At 35.8% G+C, this 27741-nt stretch overlaps 1 protein-coding gene across 4 annotated transcripts in view; it reads right to left on the minus strand.

Moving 5' to 3' along the window:
- Positions 1–27741, minus strand: part of RNGTT (RNA guanylyltransferase and 5'-phosphatase) — a 168700-nt gene that overhangs the window by 76548 nt on the left and 64411 nt on the right. For all 4 annotated transcript variants that reach the window (XM_068184019.1, XM_068184021.1, XM_068184020.1 and 1 more), the window contains exon 12: positions 12785–12853. In XM_068184019.1, coding sequence (XP_068040120.1) covers positions 12785–12853 — 69 coding nt within the window. The remainder of the gene's footprint in view (positions 1–12784; positions 12854–27741) is intronic.

The following is a 27741-nucleotide window of genomic DNA, read 5'->3' on the forward strand; positions in this document are numbered from 1 at the left end:
AATAAGCTAATTGTTGAAATGAAATTCTAAAGCTGAGACAAAAAATATGAATCTTAGCAGATGGAGAGTCAGTGGTACTGGTTTTGGCAGAAAGATCTAGAAATTCAGTTCAAGTGGAAATCAAAGGCATTTTAGGTAAATTGAGCTATAACAATGATATCAGTGAAAGTTGAGGGAGAGTATTAGGTGAAGCACCATTCTGCATTTACAAAAATACTAAAATAGGTGGATCAAAGTTTTACCTGTATTACATAGACGACACTTAGGTTATTAGGCTTTTGAGCACATTTTCTTCTCAGCTGCACATGTGTATTTGTGCTTTCGAAATGTGTGAAATTGGGAAAAGCTCGGAAAAATGGGTTGCAAAAGGGGTAGCAGCTCAGGTCGTGACAACTGTTTTTAACTGTTGCAAACAGACATATTACAGAATAATATGCTCCGAGAAGGTATTACAAAGGCTCTAAAGCTTTATACTTCCCCTCACAACTGGGGGTAAAAGAGAAAGACCACTAAAAAAACAAAACCACTCTAGGACACTAAAACCTAATTAGAGCAGAGGAGTGGTGTACAAAGGGAACAACAGTCAGCTGTTCATTAGGAACTGAAGGAAAGCAATTTTGTCTTGGGGTGGCATAAGAATACTTAATGGTGTTTAAAAGTCCCTACATCCCTCCTCCCCAGCATCCTTTGTACAGGAGGGAATAGGTCACACGGTGGTGTTCAACAACCAGTATTGTTCCCTAACCCCTTCTATTCCAGCACCTGGGGATCACAGCCATGTGCACTTAAGTAAGTGCAATCTTGCAGAAGAGAACTGTGGGTATGTGTGACTGCAGTCAGAAATGCAAGAGAGCGGTCAAAAGCTACCTGCAGGTGACCATGACATTGCCCTAACGGTCACTAAAGAAACTCCCCTTTATGAATAGCTGCCAAGATTTTCATATCTCAAAACCACTTCTTTCATCTCAAGAAAGAAAGAGGTTTTGTAATTTACCCCTAAGCCAATAACTGAGTCTTAAATAGTGAGCAATATCCTTAGTTGAATTAAAAATTTACTGTTATTCAAAATTCCCCTCCAGTACAAGGCAGTTCTCACAGTATAAAGCTATTAGACAGCTAAACTTTTTTTTTTTTTCTAAAACCAGTAAAACACAAATTTACTTCTTTAATAGTTGTAGGCTTATTTAAGCAACCAAGATGTGTACAAGCAGAGCAGTATACCCAGTTAAAATCAAGCTGGAATATCTATTCTAGTAAAAAAATATTATCAAAAACCCCTTGCTTTCTGTTTGATCATGTTAATAACTGATCATGTTAATGAATGTTAATAACTTTTTTCCCCTCCATTTTTTTCCTGGCCAGTCACCATTAATATTCCTAAGAAATTAATTCATATATATTTGCAGTGAGATACTGCGAAGTTTCAGAAGTGATGGAATTACACCCACCAAATTTGATAGAGGACAGAATCCTACTTCTTTTGAAAGCCTAGGACAATATGCAAGCAAATGTCATGGAAACAGAAGCTCTCTTCATAGTAACACCATTTGTGGCACTGTAGCTAACCACTCTAAGATGCTTCAAGACAAGATATTAGCTTAAACCCAATTTTCATTTAGTATTTGTTCCATAACATTCCATATCTCTATCAGCTGTAAAGATTTATTAAAAATATTAATAGTTCACAAGAACACAGTATCAAAGTCAAACATAAGTATAAGGGCAAACTAATCAACTGTGATAAAGCAAGTCTGAGTAACATTATCTTTTGTGAAAAAAGCCAAGAGATTGATGGCACTGTAAACAATAATTGTATTACAGCTGGTTTCTACTACAGGCTCTGACTCCATGCAACAATTGTCAGATGTGCAACAGCATCTTACACGAAATACATAGAAGGAGCTGCAGACTAAGACGCATAAAAGTAAAATATTTTTTAAAAAATATAAAAATATATATTTACACCTAATTAGACATTACCTGCTGCTACCTAAAAATTTAAATTTTTTATCAACCAACCCAGCAACCAAAACCAGCTGAACAAAGACTCCAACTAGCATTGTAGCTGCTCTCCATGGAGATGGACCAGCTTAGTGCACAGCAATCAGAGCCATGGGAATGATTTTCAATGAAAATTTATTTGACAAATTTGGTCCTGTTTGTGAACTATCTGGATGCAGTTCATGACTCTGACAAAAAAAAAACAAACAAACAAAAAAAAAAAAAAACCCAAACAAAAAAAAAACCAAAAAAAAACCAAAAACCTGATTAATTTTGTGGCAATGCTTGTTGGCCCATTTTCTGATCTGATGACCAAGGCAAAGTTTCACTTCCCTAACTGTTACTAGATACAAGCCATGTGGTACTAACGTCCCTTCCACCCAGAAAGTGAAAAGGGTCAGTAGTGGAAAGAGGTACAAAAATACATTACCTCTGACATTTTTGCAAGTACAATACCAGGTCTTGCAAGCATAGAAAAGAGAGCTCATCCTGCAGAATTTTTTTTTAAATGTCAACAAATAATCAAAAAATCATTCATCTGGTTATTCATATGCAAATTATAAAATGTTACACTTGTTCTTTTACTGGTTCAAGAACTTTAATGAAAAATAAAGTTTAAACTGAATCCTGTAGCAATGAAAAGTATCATGACTGTATTACTGTAATACTTAAGCTGTCTGAAAATAAATTAAAATAAATAAATTTACCAGTTATTGTACATAGAAGTAGTCCCATGCTCTCTATATATTTTAGAGAGTAGAGATGATTCTACTCAAAAATCAAACATATTCTTCCAAAGCATCCTAGTGCTTAAAAAAAAAAAAAAAAAAAAAGCTCTGAAGGTTTCCAAAATATAATATATCCAACATGGTTCACTTCGTACATGTTTGTCTTACAGAAAAATCTGTATTATTTGAAACTCATACCTTTAAAAAATCTTCTGTAAATAACAAACAAAGCAATAATGCTTTTGTCTACTGGCCTTTGTCTACTGGCCTTGGAGCCAGCTCTGTTAGAATAGTAAAGGAAGGAACCCCAAAAGCCAAATATGAATTTGCTATGCTTGATGTTAGTTGATGGTAAGACTCCTGCAAAGGAATATGCTGCCTAAAAACGAGCAAATACTGACCTCTGCCAGTCTCTTCTTCAACTAAGCTCACATTTTTTCCTCATCATCATATGCATCAGACAACTTGCAGAATAGATTTAAGTAGGAATCTGAAATTTTACATTTCATACTTGAAGACAAAAAGAACAACCTTGAAACTCTTATTTTGTTAACCACATAGCAAACTTATTTTTTCACCTGTTTTGAGCTCTGAGCACTATGAGCACTGGATCCTGTGATCAACTTACATTTGTTAAACAGTTGTTTCCAAAACTATCAAGAATTATCCCTCGTTCTTCTGGTTCCTTTTTCTCATTACCAGCAGAATAAGCCATATTTTCCATTAAAAATGGCAACATCAATTCACTGTCTGACAAGTCCCACAGATACACATTTCAATTGCTCTCATAAGTTAAAAGCTCTCTAGAGAATCTCATGTTGCTTAAAGTACGTTTTGTTTCAGTGGTTGAATGAATATACAGATGCAAGATCTCTCTTGAATGTCTAGTGATTGCAGTTTGGAAACAAGCAACCTACTGTTTGTCAGTTCAAACTTGTCAAAACTTTCAGATAGGATGTAACAAGTGCACTAACTGGTTTTTAAAGAACAATTCGAAGCATACAGAACATCTGCATTTTGGAAATCTGGGAAAATTTCCAGCTAAGACTTCTAATAATTTTACCCTTTTAGAACAAACCAGCAGACATGTCATAGTTGTACATTCCCCTATTTCAGTGGAAAGCTCCTAGAATAATGTGGAAAAAACTGAATTTCATTTCAGAAACACAACTAGCAGCATAAAAAGAAAATAAGCTTTTGCTTTAGGAATAGCTGTACTAATTACATAGGAAACTTTCATCAGGTTTCTGATCTCTGACTTCTATAATCAAGGCATGAAGTCCAGCACTGTCCTTCTACCTCTGTACTTAATAGACCTGTATGATACAATCACATCTAAATTATTCACCACATACCTCACTGGAAGGCAATGAAATTTTCATAGAAGCAATTTATAACTTTCATATCAAGCTCAAGACTTTCATTTTTAATCATGTTAATGGACTTGGTTCACTAATTTTGTAATATCAAAGGCTAGGCGAGCTGATGAAAGGAACAGAAAGTACAATTACAACTGAAACGAAAGTCACTGTCACTCAAAAGGAGACCGAATTATCACATAGTGTTCTGTTGTACCTCTTCAGTAGAGAATACTATTCCACAGGTACCTCTGAGCCTTGCAGAGCACTGTTCTGTACAGTATCATGAATATGATTATTTTAAATGTGCAGTCACCAATAAGCACAATGACCTTCAAATATTTATCTAATAATACATGCTAGCACTGAAGAAAAATTTCTTATAATTAAAAAATTCAGTTACCCTTTGGTGATATTTATCATGCATTTTCAAAATTGCTGTTTATGAGAACAGTGACCCAGTAAACACTCCAAATTACAAATAACAGGGTAATGTAGAATAAATCACTCTGCTTTTAAAGAAAGTGTCTCTAAATGTTTTGACCATCCAGATACCACAATGCAAGTGCTGATACTCTTCTGAAAGTCATCCTGATTCATCACATCTCACGTATATACATCATTTTTCTGAAATGGTAGGCTACTGCTTACACTAATCAGCAGGATGGAGATCGAGCTAAGTATTCTGTTTATACCGATACCACTATTTTTGTTTTACTGCTGTGCTCTTGCCTAATAAAGAATGTGAACATTTTATGAAGAATTTTCATGAAAACTTGAAAGGTTTGTTGGCTGTCTTGTTCTGCCATGTACAAAAAACAGAACTGGGAGAAAACAATCACAACAACCTAGTTTTTCCAGATACTTCACTAAATCTTTTCAGTTTGCTAGAAAGAGTACAGAGGGATCATAAATGAAGCACTCTGTTTATGGATATCTATTCTATGATCTGAAGAAAAGAGAGTGTTGGCGAAATACGTTCCACTGTATTGTCCAGTTTCCAAATCATTCCTGATCTATCAACTTCTTAGTACTGGAGAGATTGCTGTAAATTTCAGGATGAGTCAGAACACTGCCATGAAGACGAGTGACCACTTCATTAATCTATTCAAGAGCTGAATCAGATGATTCAGTAGAGTTCTCACTGATTCAAATCAAAAACTCTCTTAGATTTCCCTATGGAGCTATAAAAGATTTTTTTTCAAAACTGATCCACCACACATATAAATCAATATATTTTTGGAATACAGACCTACTAATTTAAAACAGGTATGTTTTGCAGAAGCTGAACCATTGTGTTGGTATTCTCACCTGAAATCCCATTTACAGTATATATTCCTAATATTTACCTATTTCCTTTAGTTAGAAAGTACATGCAACCATAGTTAGAAGCATGACAACAAGTGCACTCCATAAGTTCCCTGACAGCTGGCTTTGAGACAAAGAAACTATGCAAAAACCATTTTTGGAAGCCTTTATGATTGATGATTCTATAACTTTATTTTCTCAACATTTAAAACAGTAGCAGGCAGAGAAAGTGTTTTTTTTTTTCATTTCCTAAACAACACATGCAGAGACACCACCACATTAATGTCAACAGACAATCCCAAAGATGACTAGTACACATAACGTAGGAAAGATCTTTCCTACTGCCACTGGCAGGCAGAATGATTAAACTGCACAACAGAAGTTCAAGAACCCATTTAGATAGCACCCATAAATGCAGTTCGCTGCCTGAGAAATCAGAGAATGTCAGGCAGTACAGGTTATTAGCAAGCAAATGAGACAACATAACAGTTAAGACCAACACTCTCCTTAGGTAATCAGACTCAAGGCACTGACATCTATTCAGGCTGACATAATAAGAAAGTCAGGTTAATCAATTCTGACAAATAGCAAATAAGTTTGCATTTCAATCTGAATGTACTAGAGGACCAAGAGCAGAAAGTTAAACAAGAAAAACTTTTGCTACACCCCAACCTTACCATATTTAGAGCTAAAAATTATTCATAAAGGGAAAGAGAGAAATGTAGATATTTTCTGGGGTGTGAGTTATCTCAGGTTCTTGGAAAGTAAGTGGAAATCATAAAAATCTGCTACATTCAAAAATCATGGTACTTGTATCTAGGAGTCTAACAATTTAATTAAATAAGGTGTAATTAATTTAATAAGACCTTAATTATTGGTGTTGGGTTAGCATTTCTTAATTTTCTAGTTTTCTGATTAAAAAAAAAAGGTAGAAAATGAGTCACCCCAAGTGAGCAAAGACAAACTTGAATTGGTATAAAAGTTTTACTTGTATAGTCACAGAAAACTCCTCAAAGGAATATTGTATATTGCTAATATATTTGGGCATGTTTGTAAAGCATATGAAAAAATGGTGTATTTGCGATAGGAACAGCTACTTAAGAGAAGAATTGCAAGGAGCATTGCCATGGAAATTGAATATAACAACTATTCATAGGCAGAAAAGAGTTGCAAAGCTCAGTGGCATTTTAGGAGATTGACAGCAAGTTCTCTGTTAAAGGAAAACCTACAACTGCACAAAAAGTGCACACTGATATGACAACAGCATCCCCTGACTAGCAACAGATTCAGTCAGGAACATTACTCTTACAGAAGAAATCGCATTTACTGAAGAGCTACTCTAAAGATGAAAGGTTTTAGTAATGTGGATCAACACAAAAGACTGATGGAAACTATTCTCTCCAGATTCTCCTTTGTTCTGCTGCAAAGTCAAGAGAAAAAAAAAATCAGGCGGTCTTAGAATCTGTGTTAACAAACTGAAGTGTTGATGTCTTCTCCCAGTGATAGGATGTATGGGAACAGTTCAAAGCTGTGCCAGGGAGTTTTAAACTGGATGTATTTCTGTACTTGAGAGGATGGTGAAACATTGAACAGGCTTCCTAGAGAGGTGGTCAATGCCCCAAAACTGTCACTATTTAAGATGCATTTGGTCAGTGTGCTTAATAACATGCTTAAATTTTTGGTCAGCCCTGAAGTGGTCAGGCAGTTGGACTAGATGATCACTGTAGGTCCCTTACAACTGAAATAGTCGGTTGTATTCTATTGCATTCCATTGCCTCCAAATCTTACATGAATCACTACAAAAATAGACGACTAAATCCAGAAATATGTGTTTGTTAGAAGCAAAAATCTATGCCATTATATGATTCTTCCTAAGCCTTTACATATCAGCTTTGGTACTGAGAGTATATTTGGTATATCTGAGTCTGCCTGAAGCTATTACTTGCTATTGCATCAGAAATACATGACAATAATTGTTACCCCATCACCGATAAACAGGATATCTGAGCTTCAGAAATGAGCCAGCAAGTGACTATGCCTATGATTAAAGATTTACACACCATTTGATAAAATATATACTGTGGAAGAAAAGGCTTTCCAATTATATAGGATTATTTATGACAAACTGGCACTGTTTAATGAAACAAATCATGGAGATATTTTATTTGGTGGTATCTTTTGGAGATATTTAATTCAGTTTTAACTTCAGTGATTTTGGAACAACTTTCACAATGACAGAAAATAACACAGCCTATTTTACAATGGGAATAGCACAAATAATTAACAGGCAACCAAGCATTTCAGATCACCGCTAAAGTCTGCCAAGGGAAGGGAAGGAAGATATAGTAATAACTCATGCAATGTTATTCAGTTATAAAAAACTATTCATTATTCTTTCCTTTTAAAGGCTAAGCTTTCCATTAGTATTCAGTATGGGGAGTTATGTGTTAAATAATTCAGCTGTTCTTTAAAATAACATTTATCTTAGAAGAACAGAGCTCAGCAGCTGCCCTTCATCCTTCCATCTAAAAATCCCAATTCCACACAAATGGACTTTATTCCTCATCCAAAATGAGAGCATGGAGGAGTACCAAAAAGAAATCAGCCTGAGCCAATGCAAAAATGTAGCACAGCTCAGGAAGCAAACACAAACCAGAAGTTTTTAAATTGTGATACAAGCTTTCCACAGATGTTCAAAAGCTGTCCTTAGGCCTTCCTAACTGATCGCCAGTGCATGTTCATTTAGTTGGCTAAAGTAAGAAAATAATTCCTACATCCTTTCCTGAAGCAAAGGAAAAGTAATACTTTTAGTCAGCAAGAAAGCTGGTTATTAGGAGATTACTAGCATAAAAATTAGACAGTCTGAGATATTTAGCAAAAGTATGATTTACAAGGTAGACATGAAAAGTAATTTCGCTGATGAGTGAGCAGAGGCCAGAGAGCCAATTCTGCCCTCAGAAGAGGTCATTTCTGAGATTTTCATTAAACACACACAGGCTGGTAACCTGCAAGTGTTCTAAAACAAATGTAAGAAGTTTCCTGTTTTGAAGCAACATTTCAAAAAAAAGGACTGAAAACTTCCAATCTTTACACAAGTATTCAGAGTCTGTAAATAAGGCATGAGGCTTTCACCTTTAAACTAACTTACTCTTTGGGGCATGATCCCAGGGTGAGATACATGTCCATGAAGCTTCCTGCTGCTCTGTTTTACTCCTGCTTAGCACTTACCTTCAGGCCCTGCTCTGGTGTTACAGGTGGAGGAACCAGAAAATTAATCAGATGGAATAGAGCTGATTTAGGCATATGGGAGTTTTAGTGATAGGATCTTAAGTGGATAAACAATGATGTAAGGAATAGAAGTGTCAGGAAGAAGCAACAGAGAAGGGAAATCAAAAGGAATGAGGAAACGGGCTGCTGGATAAAGAGAATGCATGAAGAGAAAAAGAGTAAAGGAAAGAGTACAAAGGGAAGAAGAGAAGCAATAGTAAGAAGACATTTGTCTCTTGCAATGGAGTTGTTAAGAGCAGGATATGTTAATGCAGGAATTGCAAAAGAATCACACATCACATCAAGCTACTTACAAAGCATTCTTAAAACATAAACAAGGCAAGAACATCCATCACGTCCACTAAACATGCTCTTCTCATGATCTGTGAAAGCTTTCACACTGAGAAGGGAGGAAATCAGAAGGGGTGGGATGCCTCAGCCTCAGCCTTTCAACTGTCAATGTGAAATGAAAGCCTTTGCATATCCCAAGCAATAACCAATGTAAGTAACTCAAATAACCAATGAATTAGGAATAATAATGCTCAGTTAGTCTGATTTTGCAAAATAAACCAACCTGCACAGGCAGAAAACAATCTCCTTACTCCTTAATGTTATTTCTACCATCATGAGTCACAGTGCCAAACAATTTCTGCTTCAGTACAAGAACCTTGCTATTCATAATAAAAATTAAGATAGAAATACTAACAGGAGAAAACAAACCCTCTTACATCTAACTGAAACCCTAGATTCCATAGTAAAACTTTTTCACAAATCCCTTTTCATTAAAGCATACCAATATCTCAAAACTGGACTAATACAGAGGCACTCGATGCCAAATCTCTTCAAACCAAAGAGAAAAGTGAGAAAACTGAGAGCTCTTAGAGGCTAAAAGCATATTCACAGATAATTCTGGGTATTTTGAGTTTTATTGCAAATCAGAATTAAACCAAACTTCAAAACAACAAAATATTCTTTCTCCATCCATACTGACTCCCAGTAGCACTGCTGCCTGTAGCTAGTGGGGAATATACATATACTCAGGTCTGGATGCCTTTGTCTAAGACCAGACAACAAGAGGAACACCTCTAAGTAAACCAGGGCAGAAGGGAAGGGAAACTCAGAAAAGACTTTCAAACAGCATGAACTAATAAGCTCAACATTCCTTTTATTAAATAGTTAACTTCTGCATTCTGCTTCACCTGTCAAAAATATGGCACGTGTGGGTGATTTTCCCCAAAGAATTTTCTGTCTGTATATGCTGACATTCTGTTTATCTTCCTCTGCTGCCACTTCATTCTTCTTTGTGATTTTGCTTCAATTCCTGTCTACATTTTTGTACTCCTCAAAACACACACTGGATTTCAGGAGCTCCCAAAAGATGTTCTTGAATTTCCCTGATCTTCTCAAACTCAGTATCATTTCTGTCTATCCATTTTTTCTGCAAGATCTATTATGTCAACAAATATGGTTCTTCATTTTCTTCTGGATATGTCATGGTCTCTTCACTTGAGACGAACAGGTTTCATAAAGGTTTTAAACTCTCACAATAACCAAAGTTCAGGGATCTACATCCCAATCAGCAACAGGAGGTTGTTGTTTTCTCTCTGAAAAGACCTAATACATCATGCATTCAACTACAACACAAAAATTATTTCAGTTAGTATTCTCAAGGGGTCATTCATGCACTGCTACACTGTTGCTCTTGTATTGCTGCCTATTTATTTATTCCCTCTGTATCACATAACAAAAAAAGCCATCTCTATCAGCTTCATCCTTTTCAGTTATTCAGCTTTAATGCTTCTTTCCCAAGTAACAGGACTACAATAATATTTTTCACTCTGAATATATTACTGTAGTGGAAAACCAGCACAATCACGTATACTTTCTCAACTAAGAAAGTTATCACACTGAGAAAACTGCATATTGCTTCATCCAAGAAAATCAGTTTAATAACAGAAGCAACAAACTTACATTCCATAAACTCAGAAACAAAATTAAATTCTGAACATTAAATTAAATTAAATAAATACATTAAAGAGGAATAACCTTTTTAAGCATTTATAAAATTGTTTTAGTTGGGTTATACATTTTTTAATGTGCTAAATCATAAAACACAAGTTCTAGAAACAAAACATATCAGATATTGATTTTCTGTAACAGTGACTAAGAGATACATTCTTCACTGAGTTAATTTCAACTAGAAAAGGTAATTTCAAATGTAGCTGTAGTAACTGCTTAGCTTAACTTCCAATTTTCAGGGAAGTGCTTCTGAGAAACTTTTACAATTGCTTTAGATTCTAACTGTATTCTAAGATATCATCAGGATTTCTTATGAAAGTTTGAACTCTCTTTACCCTAATAGTTCTGCTTTAAATTGGAAACAGCTATATATTAAAAAAAAAATAAAAAAAACCAAAAACCTGGCTTAATTGCTTAGTTAGCTAATGTAGAACTTGAAATATAGAGGTTTTTCTTATTTCCAGATGGGAGTGTCATCACCCCTTGCTAAGATCTACAGTATAGGAAAGTAGACCAGGAAAAATATGTTTCAACTGAAAAAGTATACACATGCACTTTCCACAAGTAACTGGAAGGGTAGAAATATCAGTCAAATTTGAAATAATTGAAAACAATTCCTTGCTTGATTCAGTCAACACACTGGAGGGAAGGTATGCCATCCAGAAGGACCCTGACAGGCTTGAGGTGGGCTTGTGCAAACATCCAGGTTCAACAGGGCCAAATACAAGGTCCTGCACCTGGGTCAGGGCAATCCCAAGCACAAACACAGACTGGGTGGAGAATGGATCAAGACTTTCTCCCTGGGGAGAAAGATTTGGAGGTGTTTGTGGACAAAAAGCTCAACAGAAGCTGGCAGTGTGCACTTTCAGCCCAGAAAGCCAATCATGCCCTGGGGACTGCATCACAAGAAGCAAAGGCAGCAGGGCAAGGGAGGTGGTTCTGCCCCTCTCCTCTCATGAGACCCCATCTGGTCTGCTGCGTCCAGCTTTGTGACCCCCAGCATAAGAAAGACATGGACTTATTAGAACAAGCCCAGAGAAGGGCCACTGAGATAATCTCAGGCTGGAACACCTCTCCTACAAAAACAGGCTGATGGAATTGGGGATGTTTAACCTGGAGAACAGAAGGCTCCAGGGAGACCTTAGAGCAGCCTTCCAATATCTAAGATGGGCCTACAAAAACAGATGGAGAGGGACTTTTGACAAGGGCATGTATTGCTAGGACAAGAGAGAACGGCTTAGAATGGAAACAGAGTAGATTTAGATTAGATATTTGGAAGAAATTCTTTATTATGAGGGTGGTCAGGCACTGAAACAGGTTGTCCAGAGAAGCTGTGAATGCTCATCCATGGAAGTGTTCAAGGCCAGGCTGAATGGAGTAAAAGGTGTCTCTAACCCCCCCTCTGGCAGGGGAATGGAATTAGATGATCTCTACAGTCCCTCCCAGCTCAAACCATCCTATGATTTACAGGCTAAGAAAAAAGTCAAGATGGGTGATACTACAGCCATGATCTATGCCACTATACACTACACACTGCAGTGTATCCACTGTATATGATGCAACAGGAGGAGTAATAGAATGGATCAGGCCATGCTAGCTTGAGAACCACTTGCATTATTTTTCCTGGTTGTCTGTAGTACTTCTGGTAATTTCTTCCCAGGCTATTCATATACCCTTACACTGGCAGACATGGCTCAAGAATTCATCATGCTTCAGTTGCACTAAAATAACACAAGTCACAGATTTTAATGAAATTTAATGTGTGAACATCCTTGAAAAAGCAAAATAACATGAGAGCTCAAATCAATGGTTGAAAGACTCATGGAATGCATGCAGTCATAGAAAATCCTGCATTATTTAGCAGCACACATACATAGTACATACTCTAAAAAAACAAGAGATGATTCCTGAAAACTACCACCGTTGATTAGTAAGAAATCACACATACTACAAATGAGATAGCAACTAGTCAGAAACAACATTGGAAAGTAATCCTGACCAAAACAAAGATTAGCTAGCTAGTAGATGGATGAGTGGGGAGGGAGAGCATGAATTTCATCTGGAACTAAAGGGAGAAAAAAATCCATTCTTTATGCTACTTACTCCTGTAGGCTGAAATATCAGTCCATCCACTTCATGGCTAACTTCTCTGGCAAAGTTTCCTTCCAGTAGCTGTAGAACAAAAAAGAAAGAAATCCTTTTTCCATAGAGAAATGCACATCAAAGTGAGTAGTAGTGGATTATATGTTACTACTGCAATCGTTTGCCAGTAAACAGCTTATTTATGGTTTAACATTAAGCTCGGGAAATGTCAACGTCAACAAAGTAGCAGTTTCTACAAAGAACACTCAAGGCTAGAAAATCCTTTGTCCAAAAAGAAATACTGAGAAACCAAGATGATTCTATATACTAGAAAACTAAGATATAAATTCTAATACAGGACACTACAGTCATTTGTGGGCAAATTAAAAAATTCATTTGCCATTTTAACACACAAGTAGCACTTTAGATTGAACTTATTTCCTGAAAAATACTTCAGGGCTTCATTTGAAATTCATGTTTGACAGACTTCCTAACTAGGGCATAAACCAGTAACACAGATACATGACTGTAAAACCGACTCTTTGAATTAATTTCTATCTTGAATACAAATACTGAATATTCTATTTAATGCTTTCAAAGACTGTGAATTCTGTACAGAGATAAATATATTCATCAAGATGATTTTACCAGAGAAAAAACATCTAATTAAACAAACTACTGAAACCAGCTAGTCAACAGTTATGAAAATTGATTAAATACTTCCATATTAAATTCTGACTTGCCTAAGGAAAAGCAAATAACCAAGGAGAATTACAACTGACATGTAATGGCAAAAATTAGAAGAATTACCAAAATATCTCTTTATTAACTTCAATTTGTTTTACTGTTGAGTTGAAAAATCTATCCTGAACTTGTAGATACCTTTAGTAATATTGGAAAAAACTTTGGCATAAAAGTAACCACATGGTGATAAAACATAGCAAATACAGAATCAGTAAATCACAGTCAGTTTTAAAACCATAATTTTGACCTGGTCAAAAATTTTGTACAGAAAATTTTGTACTATTTTCTTTCTGGAGCTCAACTTAATAACCTGTTGACCAAATTATGACTAAATTATTCAAATGAAGTCAATAAAGTATGAAAGGAGCTAAGAACTAACATTTGTATCCTACTAAGGCTGTACAAGTAAAAGCAATGCAATTTTATGTATCGTGGATCAAAAGCCTGATGGCCAAATACTTCAAACAATAATGAGTCTATCTATTTCACTTAAACCTGTAACTGTATGCACAGAATGACTGATCATTTTGCTATAAAAAGTTAGCTTTTTCTCTTACCCAGCCATTAGCCTGTATTTGTGCCTATATCTCCAACAACAAGGAAAGCTTTCACTATTCAACTTTTAGATACAATTTAACTGGAAAAAACACACTATGAGAGTACTCTCAAGTGGAAAAATACTTCAAGAATATTTAATTCCGAGTAAGAAACTATCCAATGAAACACAATTTTTCAGAAGAGAAAATCCATAATTGAAACTTGAAGCTGCACCTTGCTATTATAACCTGTTGCTATTTTGAAATTTACTGCTGAAGCTCACAATGTAATGCATCTGCCACCATATGACTACACAAAATAACAACAAAATAATCCCAATTTCTTTCATAAATCTATTGTTAGTCTTGGTTTTTATTAGAGCAATGAGTGCATTGGAAAAACATTTAAACACTTGCTAAAAAGTTTTTTAAATAGTGGGGGTTTTAAATTTCTACACAAACTAAGTCTTCCATGGATCACTTGCAAGTTACTTAGCAGTTCCAAAACTGACTGGCCAGTCACCTGTAATAAGAGTATGCTTCAAACTTTAAAAAATGCACAAGACTAATTTCATTAAATTCAGGTACGAAAAAACCTCTCGCCGAATAACGTTAATATTAAGGAATAATGATATTTAAACCAAACAAACAAACTAAAAACCAAGGAAACAAAAACAAAACAGAAACTTCAAACTAGTTGAGACTACTTTTTATATATTTCTGACTAACTTATCAAAAGGCATTAACCAAAGTGGCAAAGAGAAAAATCAATCACCTCTATTTCTGCCTCTTTTTGAACTTGTTAAGGGAATTATAATTTGAGGAGACAGTTACTTCAGTGCTGGAACTTACAAAACTGAATTATGTATTCCATCCCAAAATAAAACTTAAGAATATAGAGACAATCTTCAAAGTTGGAGTATGTGCAAAAGCAAAAAATAATTATCATGCTATTTGGCAACTCTCTCCACTCTGGTGAACATGTAGTTTTAGAAAACTATATTCAAGTGCTATTACAACTTGATAATGGAGAGGAAAATATAAATTTAATTTTTTCCATTTCAGAAATACATTCTGATATTTTTTCATTCACTACTTAGCCATAATTACACAATGTAAAGGCATTTGTCCCATCAAGTTCCCATCCAGTTTCAGAGTCAAACATGTTCTGTTTGGAGGTCCACAGCATTTTCACTAAAACAGCTCCTCCCAAGTGTCAATTCGACATTAAAGACAAAAGGACTTTAAATCCAGAACAAGCCTCAACAGATAACTACACTTCTTTGTACTCCCAGTTATTCTGCTTTCATTCTCATTAGATCAATTACATGTATTTGAATGATAACACTCTCTCTAGAAAGGAATTTTCACTAGAAAGGATTAATGACTGGGGGAAGGGAATGGAGGAAGGAATGTACATTTTCCTTGGCATTATTCCCATAAAAATTTTCTTGAAAATTAAAACTCTGTAAAGGTTGTCTGTGAACAGCAGAATACACAGACATTGAATATTGCAGAAGGTTTGGAATGACACGGAAATGAGCAGAAAAGGAATGTCTGACATACAAGCAAGCATTTTTTCTCTTAAAAAAGTTACACTTCTTCAGTTTATGAACTTCAAATGCAAATACCATGGTTCATCTTTTAAAAAAAGTTGTTCAACGTTCCACATGTTCAAATTTCTAATTAACTTGAACAGAATGGTCTTTTTTAATCGGTGCCATGATAAATGGCACACCTGTTTGACTGGGATGACTGCCATGGATCAGATAAAGTGCAATGCATCTCAATGACATTTTATAAAAGATGGGTAAATGATGCATGTGAACCAGCTCTTCTGGCATCCAATCCCATGTTACCTCATGGCATTTATTTCCACCTGAGATCCCCTTTGTTCACTCCTTTCAGCTTCCTTCTTCCCTGTGAACACTGCAATAAGCCATATACTCATATTACAGTTTATTTAAAACTTTTCCTTTCATACTTTTCAACTAAATTTAAAATTATCCCTACATCTAACACTTCTCTAAGTAAAAGAATGGTATAATTGCATGGATTGAGTGGAGCTGTTTGATGAGTAACAGGATTTCTCCTTGCTTCTTAACCACTGAGATGAAGAGCAGCGAAAGAGCACTAATAACTTGCTGAAGCTGATTTTGCTAAAACACTGAACCAGTCAGCAGTTCTTCTATGGATAATTGAAAATTCACGCTTTAGAGATCTCTCTGTACTTATACCAACAAAGAAATCACTTTGCTCCTTCAGCAGGAAGGGGAGAAAATTTAGGTGCATACAGATTCCAAACAATGCTAGTAGGTTTTCATTAGTGTTTTGGTATTTCTGAGCCAAGACACATAAATCTATGAGTTCACAGATATTACATTATTCATAAAATAAATAAGTCCAGCAGTTACTACTGTGCCTTTTCCTTCCCCTTAGCAAAAAAAAAAAAAAAAAATCTCATGGAAACACAACACAATGTGAATTATGAGGATTCTAAAATATAATGAGGACTCTGAAAAGTCATACTGACTTTCTAAAAAAAAAAATTACTAAGGTCCTTGTACACACATCGCAATTATTGATCTCCTGTGTCACAATATGCAAATACTGCTAACCATTTAGTCTGAATTTCTGATTCAAAACTGACATTGCTTGCTAGCCTCCTGAAATACTTAGGGATACAGAAAAAAATCCCTTTGAATGTTATAATACAAGTCAAATACATGTCCCTTTTCCTTGCTTTTTCAATTTCAGAACTGCTACATGTTTCACTTCAAGTCAAGACAGAACAACTCTGCCTGCAGTCATTAAGTTTTCCAGATCAGCCTTCAAATTACTGGTCATCTGGACCTGTTCACTCTACAGAGAGCTGTAACAGGGAACATACTTCACTCTAAAGTATTAGTTACAAATAAACTATTAATTGAATTGCCAGTCAGCCAGAACATAAAACACCTTCATATATGCGCCTACTGTCATTCCTAACTTTACAGAGCCAGCATCTTCATCGTCTTAGGTTTCAGTCCAACTTAAAGGACCATCCCTTTCTCCAAGGATGACAGCCCTCTCCATCAGCCTCAAAGAAATTCTCACATCCTGACAACTGCTGAGTTATATAAACATGAGCTCATACATCTCTGTAGATAACCTACTACATAAATCTTCGTAAATCCTGTTTTTGAATGACATCAGAAATTCCACAGAATTACTTTTATGCTAAGATCATTTAAAATAATGCAAAAATAGTCTGGCTCAGATTCATCCCAACTATCACATTTCCCAAAAATAAATCAGTCTGTATCAGGCAATGATGGAGCTACCACCCAAACTACTAACATTCTAAACTCCAGCTTTCAAACAGTATATTTTGAAAAGGAGGCCTCCTGAAAAAGAACTAAGCATGCATTTGGTGGGGTATAAGCTTCTTTTCAGATGATACACAGGCTGCTGTGCAATGCTTCAAAATATTTTCAAATGCATCAAATGCATATTATGAAATGTCAAGTAAGGGAAGTGGTCCTCTAAGCTATGGCTGTAGCTCCTTCCTCCTCACCAGGATCTTTCCAGTTTCCCCTGTTCTGCAGTCTTCTTTGGTTTGTTTTGTGTCTAAAAGCAGAGAAAGTATTAAGAACCGAACAGCTGCTTTCAGTCTCAAAGCAAAAAATCATCCAATAGCATGTGAGTAACTATGTCATAGGGGAGAAAAGTTGCATATATTATTTAAAAACTAAACGCAGAATCTCAAACTTTCCACAAATAGAAGTTGGCTAGCTCACATTTTAGCAGAAATAGAGCCCAAACCAAAGTCTTCTGAGAAGTTTTGACTTCGTTTCACTGACTGTATTACTACAAATGCATGGTAAAACTTTCAAAATAAATTTTAGCGACTTAGGAATTCATGATTTTAGGAATTAAAGGGAGAACACACCTTCTGAAGTATAGATTTTAAAAAGGGAAAAAAAAACCAAAAACAAACACATGAAACTCAATCCATGCGACTTTTATCTTTTTCACATTCAGGATTCCAACAACTCATCTAACATTTAACATTTACTTGTTTTAGCAAGTAAAACAGCTGATCTAAACAAACCTAGTGTAAATTAACAATCTGGGGGCAGATGGGAGATGATCAAAGACACATCTCTGGCAGTTCTATTGCTTCCTATCCTCCCTGCTCCAAACCAGACATAATCTGGATCATCATTTCAGACTAACTTTCAGACAGCTATGAGGATGAAACCTTCTCCTCTCACGCATATTTAAGTTCCTCTTCAAGTGATATGCTCAAGTGCCAAGTAGTTTATTTAGAAAGCTCTGCAATCTCAAATTACAGCATGCTGTGATGGAGAACCACAATCTTCATTAAGCTGTCCAACGAAGTACTGCTTGTGCAATTAAAATATTAATTCCGATTTCTCAGCAATTTTTTTTCTTCCTTCAACTTTTCTTCCTTGCTCCTTTTTTCAGACTCTGACCAAGACATCTCTTAGAGTTTTTTTTTTTTTTTAGAAACAAGGTTCACATTTCAAATTTTTCACAAGGAAGCATATTTAACTCTTCAAATATTTCAATGTGTCTTCAAAAGATATCCCACAGATACCATGTTTTTATCAAATTAAACCATGCCATTTAGACTACACAGAATATTCCAGAAAGGCCACAGCAGAAAAAAAAAAAAAAAAAAAAAAAAAAAAAAAAAAAAAAAAAAAGCACTCCCTGTTCTCTTTCACAGGAGTCTCCTTTCAAGGAGATCTCTGCATGCTTGAGCACTTGCCAAAATATTTGACCAGCCAATGGCTTATTACAACTGGCTGCTTGCCTCAAAGTGGCTCCTTCCAAGTAACTCTGAAAATCCTGAAATCACAGCCCATGGTCTCAGGAGTGTGACTTAACACATGGTCATAAAGTAAAGATTTCTACTTCATTGTTAACATTCATTTCCCTCTCAAAATCACAAGTGATCTCTCACTTATATGATTTCAAGTTTTCCTCCAAATCACCTAGAAAAATGTTGAAAAGCAGATTTTCAATAATTTAACATGACCTGGTTTCCCCTGCATCAGTCTCATTTCCTAATCAAAATATGATATGCCGCCTTACGTCAAATAAATGGGATAAGAACAGTATCAGTTGACGTGTATCTCCATCAGGGTAATGTCCAATTCTATAATGCATCCTCCTTCATTAGTCATTGTATTTAGCTATGTTTATCTTACCAGCAATAAAAGACAAGAAAGAAAATGCATCATAATAACCGAGAGTACAGTTAGAAAACCACAGCTTATACTAAATATTCTTAAGCTAATATGCTAAGGAAAAATCATGAAGTAACAAAATATTTCCTGGCCCATGCCAATGATCTAAAATATGCATAATGGAAAAGTAGGATCAAAAACTGTAGAAAATAAATTAAAATCTCAGCTCTCCAAGAAGTAATTGCTTAAAGAAGTTTCCTATGCTAATAAGGAACCAACACATATTGAAGATAACTGCTACATTTTTAGTAAACCAGTGAAATTATCTACTTTGCCCTAACTGCATAAGGAACACAAAGTATAAACTTCTCACTTGCTCATTACTTAAAAAGAAATTTCATGCTTTTGGGCTGTAAAATCAGGGCTGTAAAACTGTATGAAAATCCTTGAAAAAATTCATGCTCAAAGCTCAAATCCTAGCTTTCACACAGCCATCCAACTCAAGATGCTAATTCTAGACAAAAACAGAGAAAAGCTGCAAACATTATTATGTCTGTATGAACAGTACATATTGAAAGTACTTGATGTCAACCAGTAACCCAGTAACTAAACAAAAAGAGTAAAAGTAAACTCTCAAGGTTCACCTGTTTAACAAAATCATCAGTATTTTGAACTGTGTAATCTCTGGCAACAGCTGAATCATATGGTGATGAAAAATACATCAAATGACTGTGTAAAGATGCATGGGAATTTTTTCAGTTGATAAAATTTAAAAATATATACTTTTTATAAAATATTATTTTATGGAAAGCCTTTCAATTTGTTAATTTACTAGAAGCTCTGAAATCAATCACACTGAAAGACTAAAAATAACCTCTTTACCAAGTTAATCATACAGAACATTTTGGCTCAAAAGACATGAAAAACACCTAATTATGGCAATAGATTTGTTCCCTATAAGAATGAAAGCAGATAATGGCAGCATTGTGAGACTGATGTTCACTAATATGATCAAGAGACTAATTATTATCCATGAATCATTTGTAGCATTCAAAACTTGATTAATGTCAGGTCAAGTTTAACATGTGATAGGTTTTATTAGTAATGCTCAGCTATCCCACAGCTTGTCAATGTACACGAGTGCCATCTGTTAGGTGTACGAATAGCCAACAGTCACAACAAAAACACATTGGCAACAACTGGTCACTGAAGTATGTTTTAAGAATTCCATAAGGAATACCCTAATTATTTTAAACACAATAGACCAGAATCCAGTACTAAATACCTGCTAAAGATAGGAAACTTGTAGCCCAAAAAAAGTGAGCATGTGAGGCATGTTTCTCTCTTTTGAAAGGTCAATAGAAGGTATGTTTAATAATACTGAATACTTCACAGTCTGACCAGTTTCTAGCAACAAATTTTTTTTTGCAAGAGGAGTAGCATGCAAGAGAGTAGCTTCCTCTCTACACTCCTCCATGAATGTTTAGCAAGCATTCCTGTAGAGAATACACTTTTTTACCCTTTTGAGCATCATTCATGGTATTCAAATACATATGGTCCTAATGGCTCACCTAGCAAAACACTGTTAGAGGATGCTCAATCTGAAATTGATATTCCACAAAAAAAAAAAAACCCATTCACTTATAGCCTTCCATTTGTTTTAATTACAGATAATGGCAAGAAGAAATCCTTTTGTGGAAGGGTCACTTACTAGTATTTCCCAGAACTTTGTGGAGGTCAGATTTACCGGGGTCACCTCTCCCAAGTACAGCCCATTACAACAGGACAGGAAGTCTCCTGGGCACTTCCACTGAACCTCCACAAGCTCTGCACTAGGAACAGTGTAAGCAGTAAGGCTGAAATAACATGAAGTGGCAACAGACAGGTGTATGTACAGAGAGAAAGGAAGGTGATCTAATTCTGGGTTTGCTCCGGCAACTATGTACTCTCCTCTGTCTACATCTAGTTAGAAATTCAGCAGGAGCATTGTAAGAAGCATTTACTTATCACTACAACAGCCCTCTCAGACGTATTATAAGCATGTTCTCATTTGATGGCCCTCTTGCATTCCAAGTGGATGAAGCTGAAAGGCTGTGGATCTAGGCTGCCACTGGTACCTGCATTCTGCACTTTAGCTCCAAGTATTCTGTTTCCTGCAGAAAAGTGTGATGTGCAGGGCTCCCAGACTCCTTTGTGTCTAATATGTAAAAGTTAAATATGCTGAAGATTTAATGCTAGTCATCAGACCATAGACCTAAAATAACATAATTCCAAGAACCACGACTACTGCAGAGTGTCTTCCTCAACCATTTGCTCTTATAATTTCACAGACAGTGACTGACAAGGGCCCAAACTACTAGTCATTAGCATTCTAATGACACCACTCTTCATTATCCTTTAGAACAGCAATTCTGCAGAAAAGTCTTCACTGGAGTCCACATATTTTTTCCAGGCAGTAGAAATTCCAGTTTATACTCATGTGATAGGGAATGAGCAACACCGCCAAGCAAGAAAGCCAAAGAGATTCAACCCTTCTCTTTGTAGCTTGCTTTGTGCCATGATGCACATCTTAGGAAAAAGTATGTTAGGATGCAACCTTAGATGTTAAAATCTAAGAACCACACTAGCTTGATTTCACTACCCAGCCACACAGGGGAAAAATGCTATTGTGAACAGGAGTAAAATACATTGTGAGGCTGGCAGGGAATCAAGTTTGATGGTTCGAATTTTTTTTTTTTAATCCTCTTGGCTTTGCAGCTAATTCATTAACAGCACTCTTCAACTATGCTAATAACACTAGCTATATGCCATGTTTCTTAATTATTTGGAGACATCTTAGAAAAACCTAGAGCATGCTACAGCAAGAGCCCCAGTGAGCTATCCCCCATGTGCTGGTTCTGAGTGAACAACTCCAAAGGTTACGCATCTAATATATTCAAAACAATACCCAAGAATAACATAAGCACTATGTGTGTTAATGCTGAATTTGACAGCACATCTGCATTCCTGAATTCAAAATAAGCATGAGGCATTTCTCACTGTCAATCTCTTCTCAAAAACACAATTGTGAATCTGACATCAATTAACTACGATGTTTCCAAATGCTTCTTTCAAATAAGAGAAATAAGCTCCTCCAAGAAACTCTAATTTACTTTTGTGATAGCTTCAAAATTAGAGAAACATGGACTCCTTGAAGCTTAGTGGGAATGACCCTGCCAAAAAGCAATATTTCATATTTATTTTTTCTGATGAAGAAACAGCAATCTATTTCATGGCTTGGCCATTTCATGTACTCTGCTCTTCATAGTTCTCTATTTCAAACTGCACAGTGCCTTCCTTTTCTTTCTTTCAGGCACAGGGTATATTGCCCACATCACTCTCCCCACGCTCTCCTACCTGGCAGAACACACCCATCTGAGATAAAAGTCTTGCTGGAGGTGGAGGAGATTTAACAGGTTCCACTAACAAATGCTTTGAACTATTTACACATTAGCTGCAATCTATGACATTCCTGAATGGATGAAAGATGCTCAGTAAAGTCTGTAATGTCTTCAACTCAGCAAGGCTCTCATTACACTGATGCTTGCAAGCTCCCCAATACTCTGGGCTTGACCAAATACTACATTCAATAGTTCTTCTGATGGCAAAAGAAAGAATGGCACTGGGTTGAGTACAATGGCCTGAATGATCTTCCAAAGTTACATACTTGATAAGGTTTATCTGTTATCCAGCCCCTGTGTAAATTTTTCCAACATAATCTGGTCTCTGGTTGCCAAAATTGTGGATAGGTCTGTCTTAATTAAGTCAGATAATTGAGGATTTTATTTTATTAAACATTTCTAATAAGACTTGTCAACAAAGACAAAACTGTATATACAGTAATTCAGTTAGACACAAAAGTGATATACAAGAAAATAATGTTTTTATACATTTACTGTTACAATTTCTGATTCAAACTGGGCTAATATTTTATACTGGGCCTGAAGCATTGATTTTAACACAAAAATTAAAGTTTAACTTTAAATTCTGGATGTTTAAAAAAATCAGATTCTTCTGCTATGTAATGGCACTTGAGGGCTTTATTTGCAACAAAGTTGAAATTAAAACTGTAAAGCCATAATAGTAAAATGCTAAGATTTTGTAATTTCTTTATTTTAAAGATTAATTTTGTTTGAGGTCTGGTTTTGGGGTTCTTTCTCAGAATTGAGCATATTACAAGAAAAGAAAGAGCTAGCAGCGATGTCCCATAATCTTGCATCATAATAAACTGCTTTAAATTTCGCCCTCATCTTTATAATTTTCTTTGTGCTTTTATTCATTTTATCCAAATTAAGCGCATGTCTCTTGAACGTCATTCCAATAGGAGAAGGCTGATGGCTTCCCTGTGGAGCTGCATTGCCAGAAGGCAGTTTGGAAAGTGACAGGCTGTGAAGTGGCACAATGGACAATATTAAACAGTTGCCCCTCAATTAATGAGTGGAGCGACCCACTTAGTCACCACAGCTGAGTCTTCCAACTAATTCAGAAGATATCAAATATACAATTCAATTGTTCATACTGGCATACCAATTGGTAATTAGGTCCAAACAGATTTGCATTTCCCTGGTTTGGTAATACACCATAAAACTGAAAGAAGAAATCATTGTTAAAGACACTTTTCCTACTTAGAAAGGCATATAGTATTTCCACTGTACAAAATACAGAATAAGTAATTTACAAAAATGGTAGAATGTTCAAATCTAATGTTAAAGTGTTAAAAGCTAAACTGAATATGTACTGTCCTGATGTTTAACAATGTGCACCAAGCAGAACACTTCATCCATAAGCCTTTATTCTTCCACTAGTTTCAATGCTTTCTTTCTCACCCAATAGTTTGACAAGTCAGAATTTAATTGTATATTCCATACTTGAATCATTCTACATTAATTTAATTTGTACCACTAGCAATATCTAACATGGGCCACAAGTTATGAAAATAATCCTTCATGGAAATATCCAAGACTCTTTGTTTTTAACTTCAGTAGATCACATTCTGAAAAATGTAAAATGTAACTAATGTGTGAATAATTTCTTAAACAAAAAAAAAAAACAACAAACTTCTTTCCTTACCAAAATACTACTGTGCTGAAATATTATACCTCACCTTCAACATCATAAATAATAACCAAAAGCAAGTAGCCTAATCCTCTTCTGTTTACTCCAGGAAACAAACACAGATTCTTCTCCGTGAACGGGTCTCCTTAAGTGACTCCAGCAAAGCAAGGAGGCTGAGAAGTTAGCCACAGCTGAGTCAGTGTTTGCCCTAGCTTGAGAGAACCCAAAACTAAGCAAGTAGCTGCTGCCTCCCTGTCCCACAGAAAGCAAAGGAACAGTCAGAGGCAACTGAACACCCCACCAGCACTGGGCTACAAAGCCTCTTGCTACCCTCAACCTCCCACTGACAGAAATTATGTTTACCAAATAGTATTCACATCACTGCAGTGCTGCAGCCGGCTGCATGAAACAGCTGCAGTTCAAGCACTGAATTTCAAGTGGCAGTAACCTATATTCAGCTCAAGATCTGCATTTTAGTCACCTATTTCATCTTCCAATTTACAAGGCTTCCACTTGGGCTGACTGGCTGTACTTACCTTTACAATTCATGTGGTAAAATAACTTTGAACTATCAGGCTGAAGTACTACATGCTGGGATATAAGACAGCTGCCAAATGAAGATTTCAATTTCTAGTATAAGGTAACATCTTTGCAACTTCTTATTCCCTATTTGTTTGCTAAGTTCCTCAGGTCAATGATTATTTGTGTTTACAGAAAGAAAAGCATGCCAAAAAGATTTAAGTGAAGGTTACACCAGCACAAAAGCATCTAAGGGTGGAATAAGGCAATACTGCTTTTACACCATTAAACTTTCCATTCTTGGGGAGATGGACCAGGAGTAAGTGAGGAAGAAATGTAAGAAATGAAGAAATAAAAACGAACAGAAGCAAAATGATAGAGGGGACATGAGTTAGAAGACAATTAAAAGGTGATAAATAGGCCAAAACCTTGGAATGGAACAGATGGAGTGAAGAATATGATGTAGGCCAGACATGAAGAATGGCTGCCAACTCCAGGTCAGGAAATGCAGGATTGAAAGGTGAGCCGATTAAACTACTCCTGAAGGCATAGAAAATCAAAACAAAAATAAAAACAGAGGAAACAAGTCTTCTTGGCAATAAAAAACCTCCAGATTGTAACATTCCCTCTCCACTGACATGGGGAATTCAAGATCTTCAATAAATAGAGAATTTGACACTTCTGGAACCACCATTGTTGCCATGCAATTCTTCTGTCTTCTGTCCCATGACTGCAAAGATTCTCCACATGTTGTCTGTTGGCAACTTGGAGACATAAGACAGGGCCTTGTCATTTTCAGTCAGTTTTGGTTAACAGCTCTCTTGGCAGACACGGATGAGCAATGTCTGCATATTCTGCTCTTTATCAAGGTTCACACTTTTAGGGCATGCAAATACTAGCTTACAGCTGCCTGCAAAATACATGAACATCAGCAAAATGTGCACTTACACATTCGCCGGCATCATCAGAAGTCCACAGCCGCTTAATTTTTCAAAGCAAACCATCTCAACAGGATCTATACCTTTATTGGTATAAACTCTAAACATTCCACCTCTCCTGACTACAACAAAAGCACTTTTAAAAAGTAAAAATAAAAATCCAAATGTCAAATAAACCAGGAGAACAAAGTCACCTGTCAGTTCACAGATTTGACTGAAAACTTTTAAAAGGATCCTAGACCATTTAATCTTCCAGCAGACATTATTACCTTCTCTCTAATCCCTCTAGGACAAGCTGTCATTTTAAAACCAGATAATAGTCTAAGAACTGACAAGTCATTGACATACAGTGTGCTAACATTTGCAAAAGGTTGTTCATTTGACCTGTATCATTGTTTGACCTTTAGCCCTTTTGTTCCATTGAGAGTGATGGGCACGATTCTCCATGGGACCACAGACTGCACAGAAAGGAACTTTTTTCCTACTCCTGCTAGACAGAATTTTCAGTAGACAATGGGTTTCAGTGATGACATCCAGACTGAGACTGTCCACACAAAAAAGCCTTGCAAGAGAACTGTGAATTGGTTTAAGCAAGGAAAGCCAAGAGCTGGACAACTTACAAGAATATAATTATTTCTATGTACCTGTACTTCCTGCTCAATATAATGAAAATAATGTTTTGCTGAAAAGCCCAATATTCTTGTAAATACAAGGCCATGGTTCAAAGCCTAAGAATACAAAGCATTTAAAGAACTAACCTAAAACTCAGCTTCTTCCATTGCCTGCTGCAATCCTTTCACAATGGGTGGGAGAATTTGACCATATCACCTCCTTGAATTCTCATGCAAATCAATAAATGCAAGGAAAGCAAGCTATGCAACAAAAGTGACCAATCATGAAAGTGTAATGACAAACACCAAAAATTCAACTTTGCTCAAAAATGTCTAAGAGAACCTGAAGTTACATTAAAAGGAAGTTCCTAGCTAACACTAAAATACTAATATGTGTTTAATTGATTACAGAGGAAAAAACTTTAGTGATACTGCTTTCTTCATCAATATTAGAGTTCAACAAGGCAATATTTTTAGAGACTCTGAGAATACACAGCTTGCTCCCCAGTGATTGTTCTTTTCTTTTGTCTTACCACTAAAACTCAGTCTTACAAAAAATAAAAGTCCATCCAAACATATTAAAATAACACTGAAGGCAATATTATAAAGACACAGCCCTTATTTCCAAAATCCAAAACTAAATCTCAAGACACAACTGCCATACTTCATAACTGCACTTTAAAAGTGCATTTCATTTCACAGTAAAATGATTTCCAGATTAAAAACCAAAAAATCAGCCAGTACCTAACTCTGGTATTAAAGTTCCAAATCCATAACACGAGGAACATTTTCATTAGTGGATGTATTATATAACACAGTACAAAGTTTACTGCTGTTTCAAGTAATTACTTTCACTTTTTCATTGAAAATAACTAAGTCTACATGGAAAACACTCATTTTTTCTGGTATAATTAAAAGTTTTAGCCACTTTTTCTGCTATTAACTATAGCAGTGAAGCTCCTGGCCTTTTGAGTAATCTTCCTACAGTCCAAACAATCTAACACACATTTACTGATATATTATTTTTAATAAAAAGAATGGAATGGAATGTCTTAAATCATAGAAAGGAATGATGGAGGGAGGCTGTGAAACAGAGGTCTAGAGCATTTTCTTGTGAAGTTCAAACTGCATTGTGAGAACATGTTTCAAAAATTAAAGCTTCTCAAAACAAAAAAAGGATGTGATGAACTACACTTGATTCTTTTCTTGATCCCAGGCAAACCCCTGCTACACTGGGGGGAAAAAAATAAAAAAAAAAAAAACCCAAGCAGCTCCAAGTCATACTCCTAAAGTTTTGATGAAACCCATTCTGAAACCCAACATTCTGACAAGGTATGT

The sequence above is a fragment of the Anomalospiza imberbis genome, chromosome 3 (genome assembly GCF_031753505.1).
Source record: "Anomalospiza imberbis isolate Cuckoo-Finch-1a 21T00152 chromosome 3, ASM3175350v1, whole genome shotgun sequence".
In the NCBI taxonomy this organism is placed as follows: domain Eukaryota; kingdom Metazoa; phylum Chordata; class Aves; order Passeriformes; family Viduidae; genus Anomalospiza; species Anomalospiza imberbis.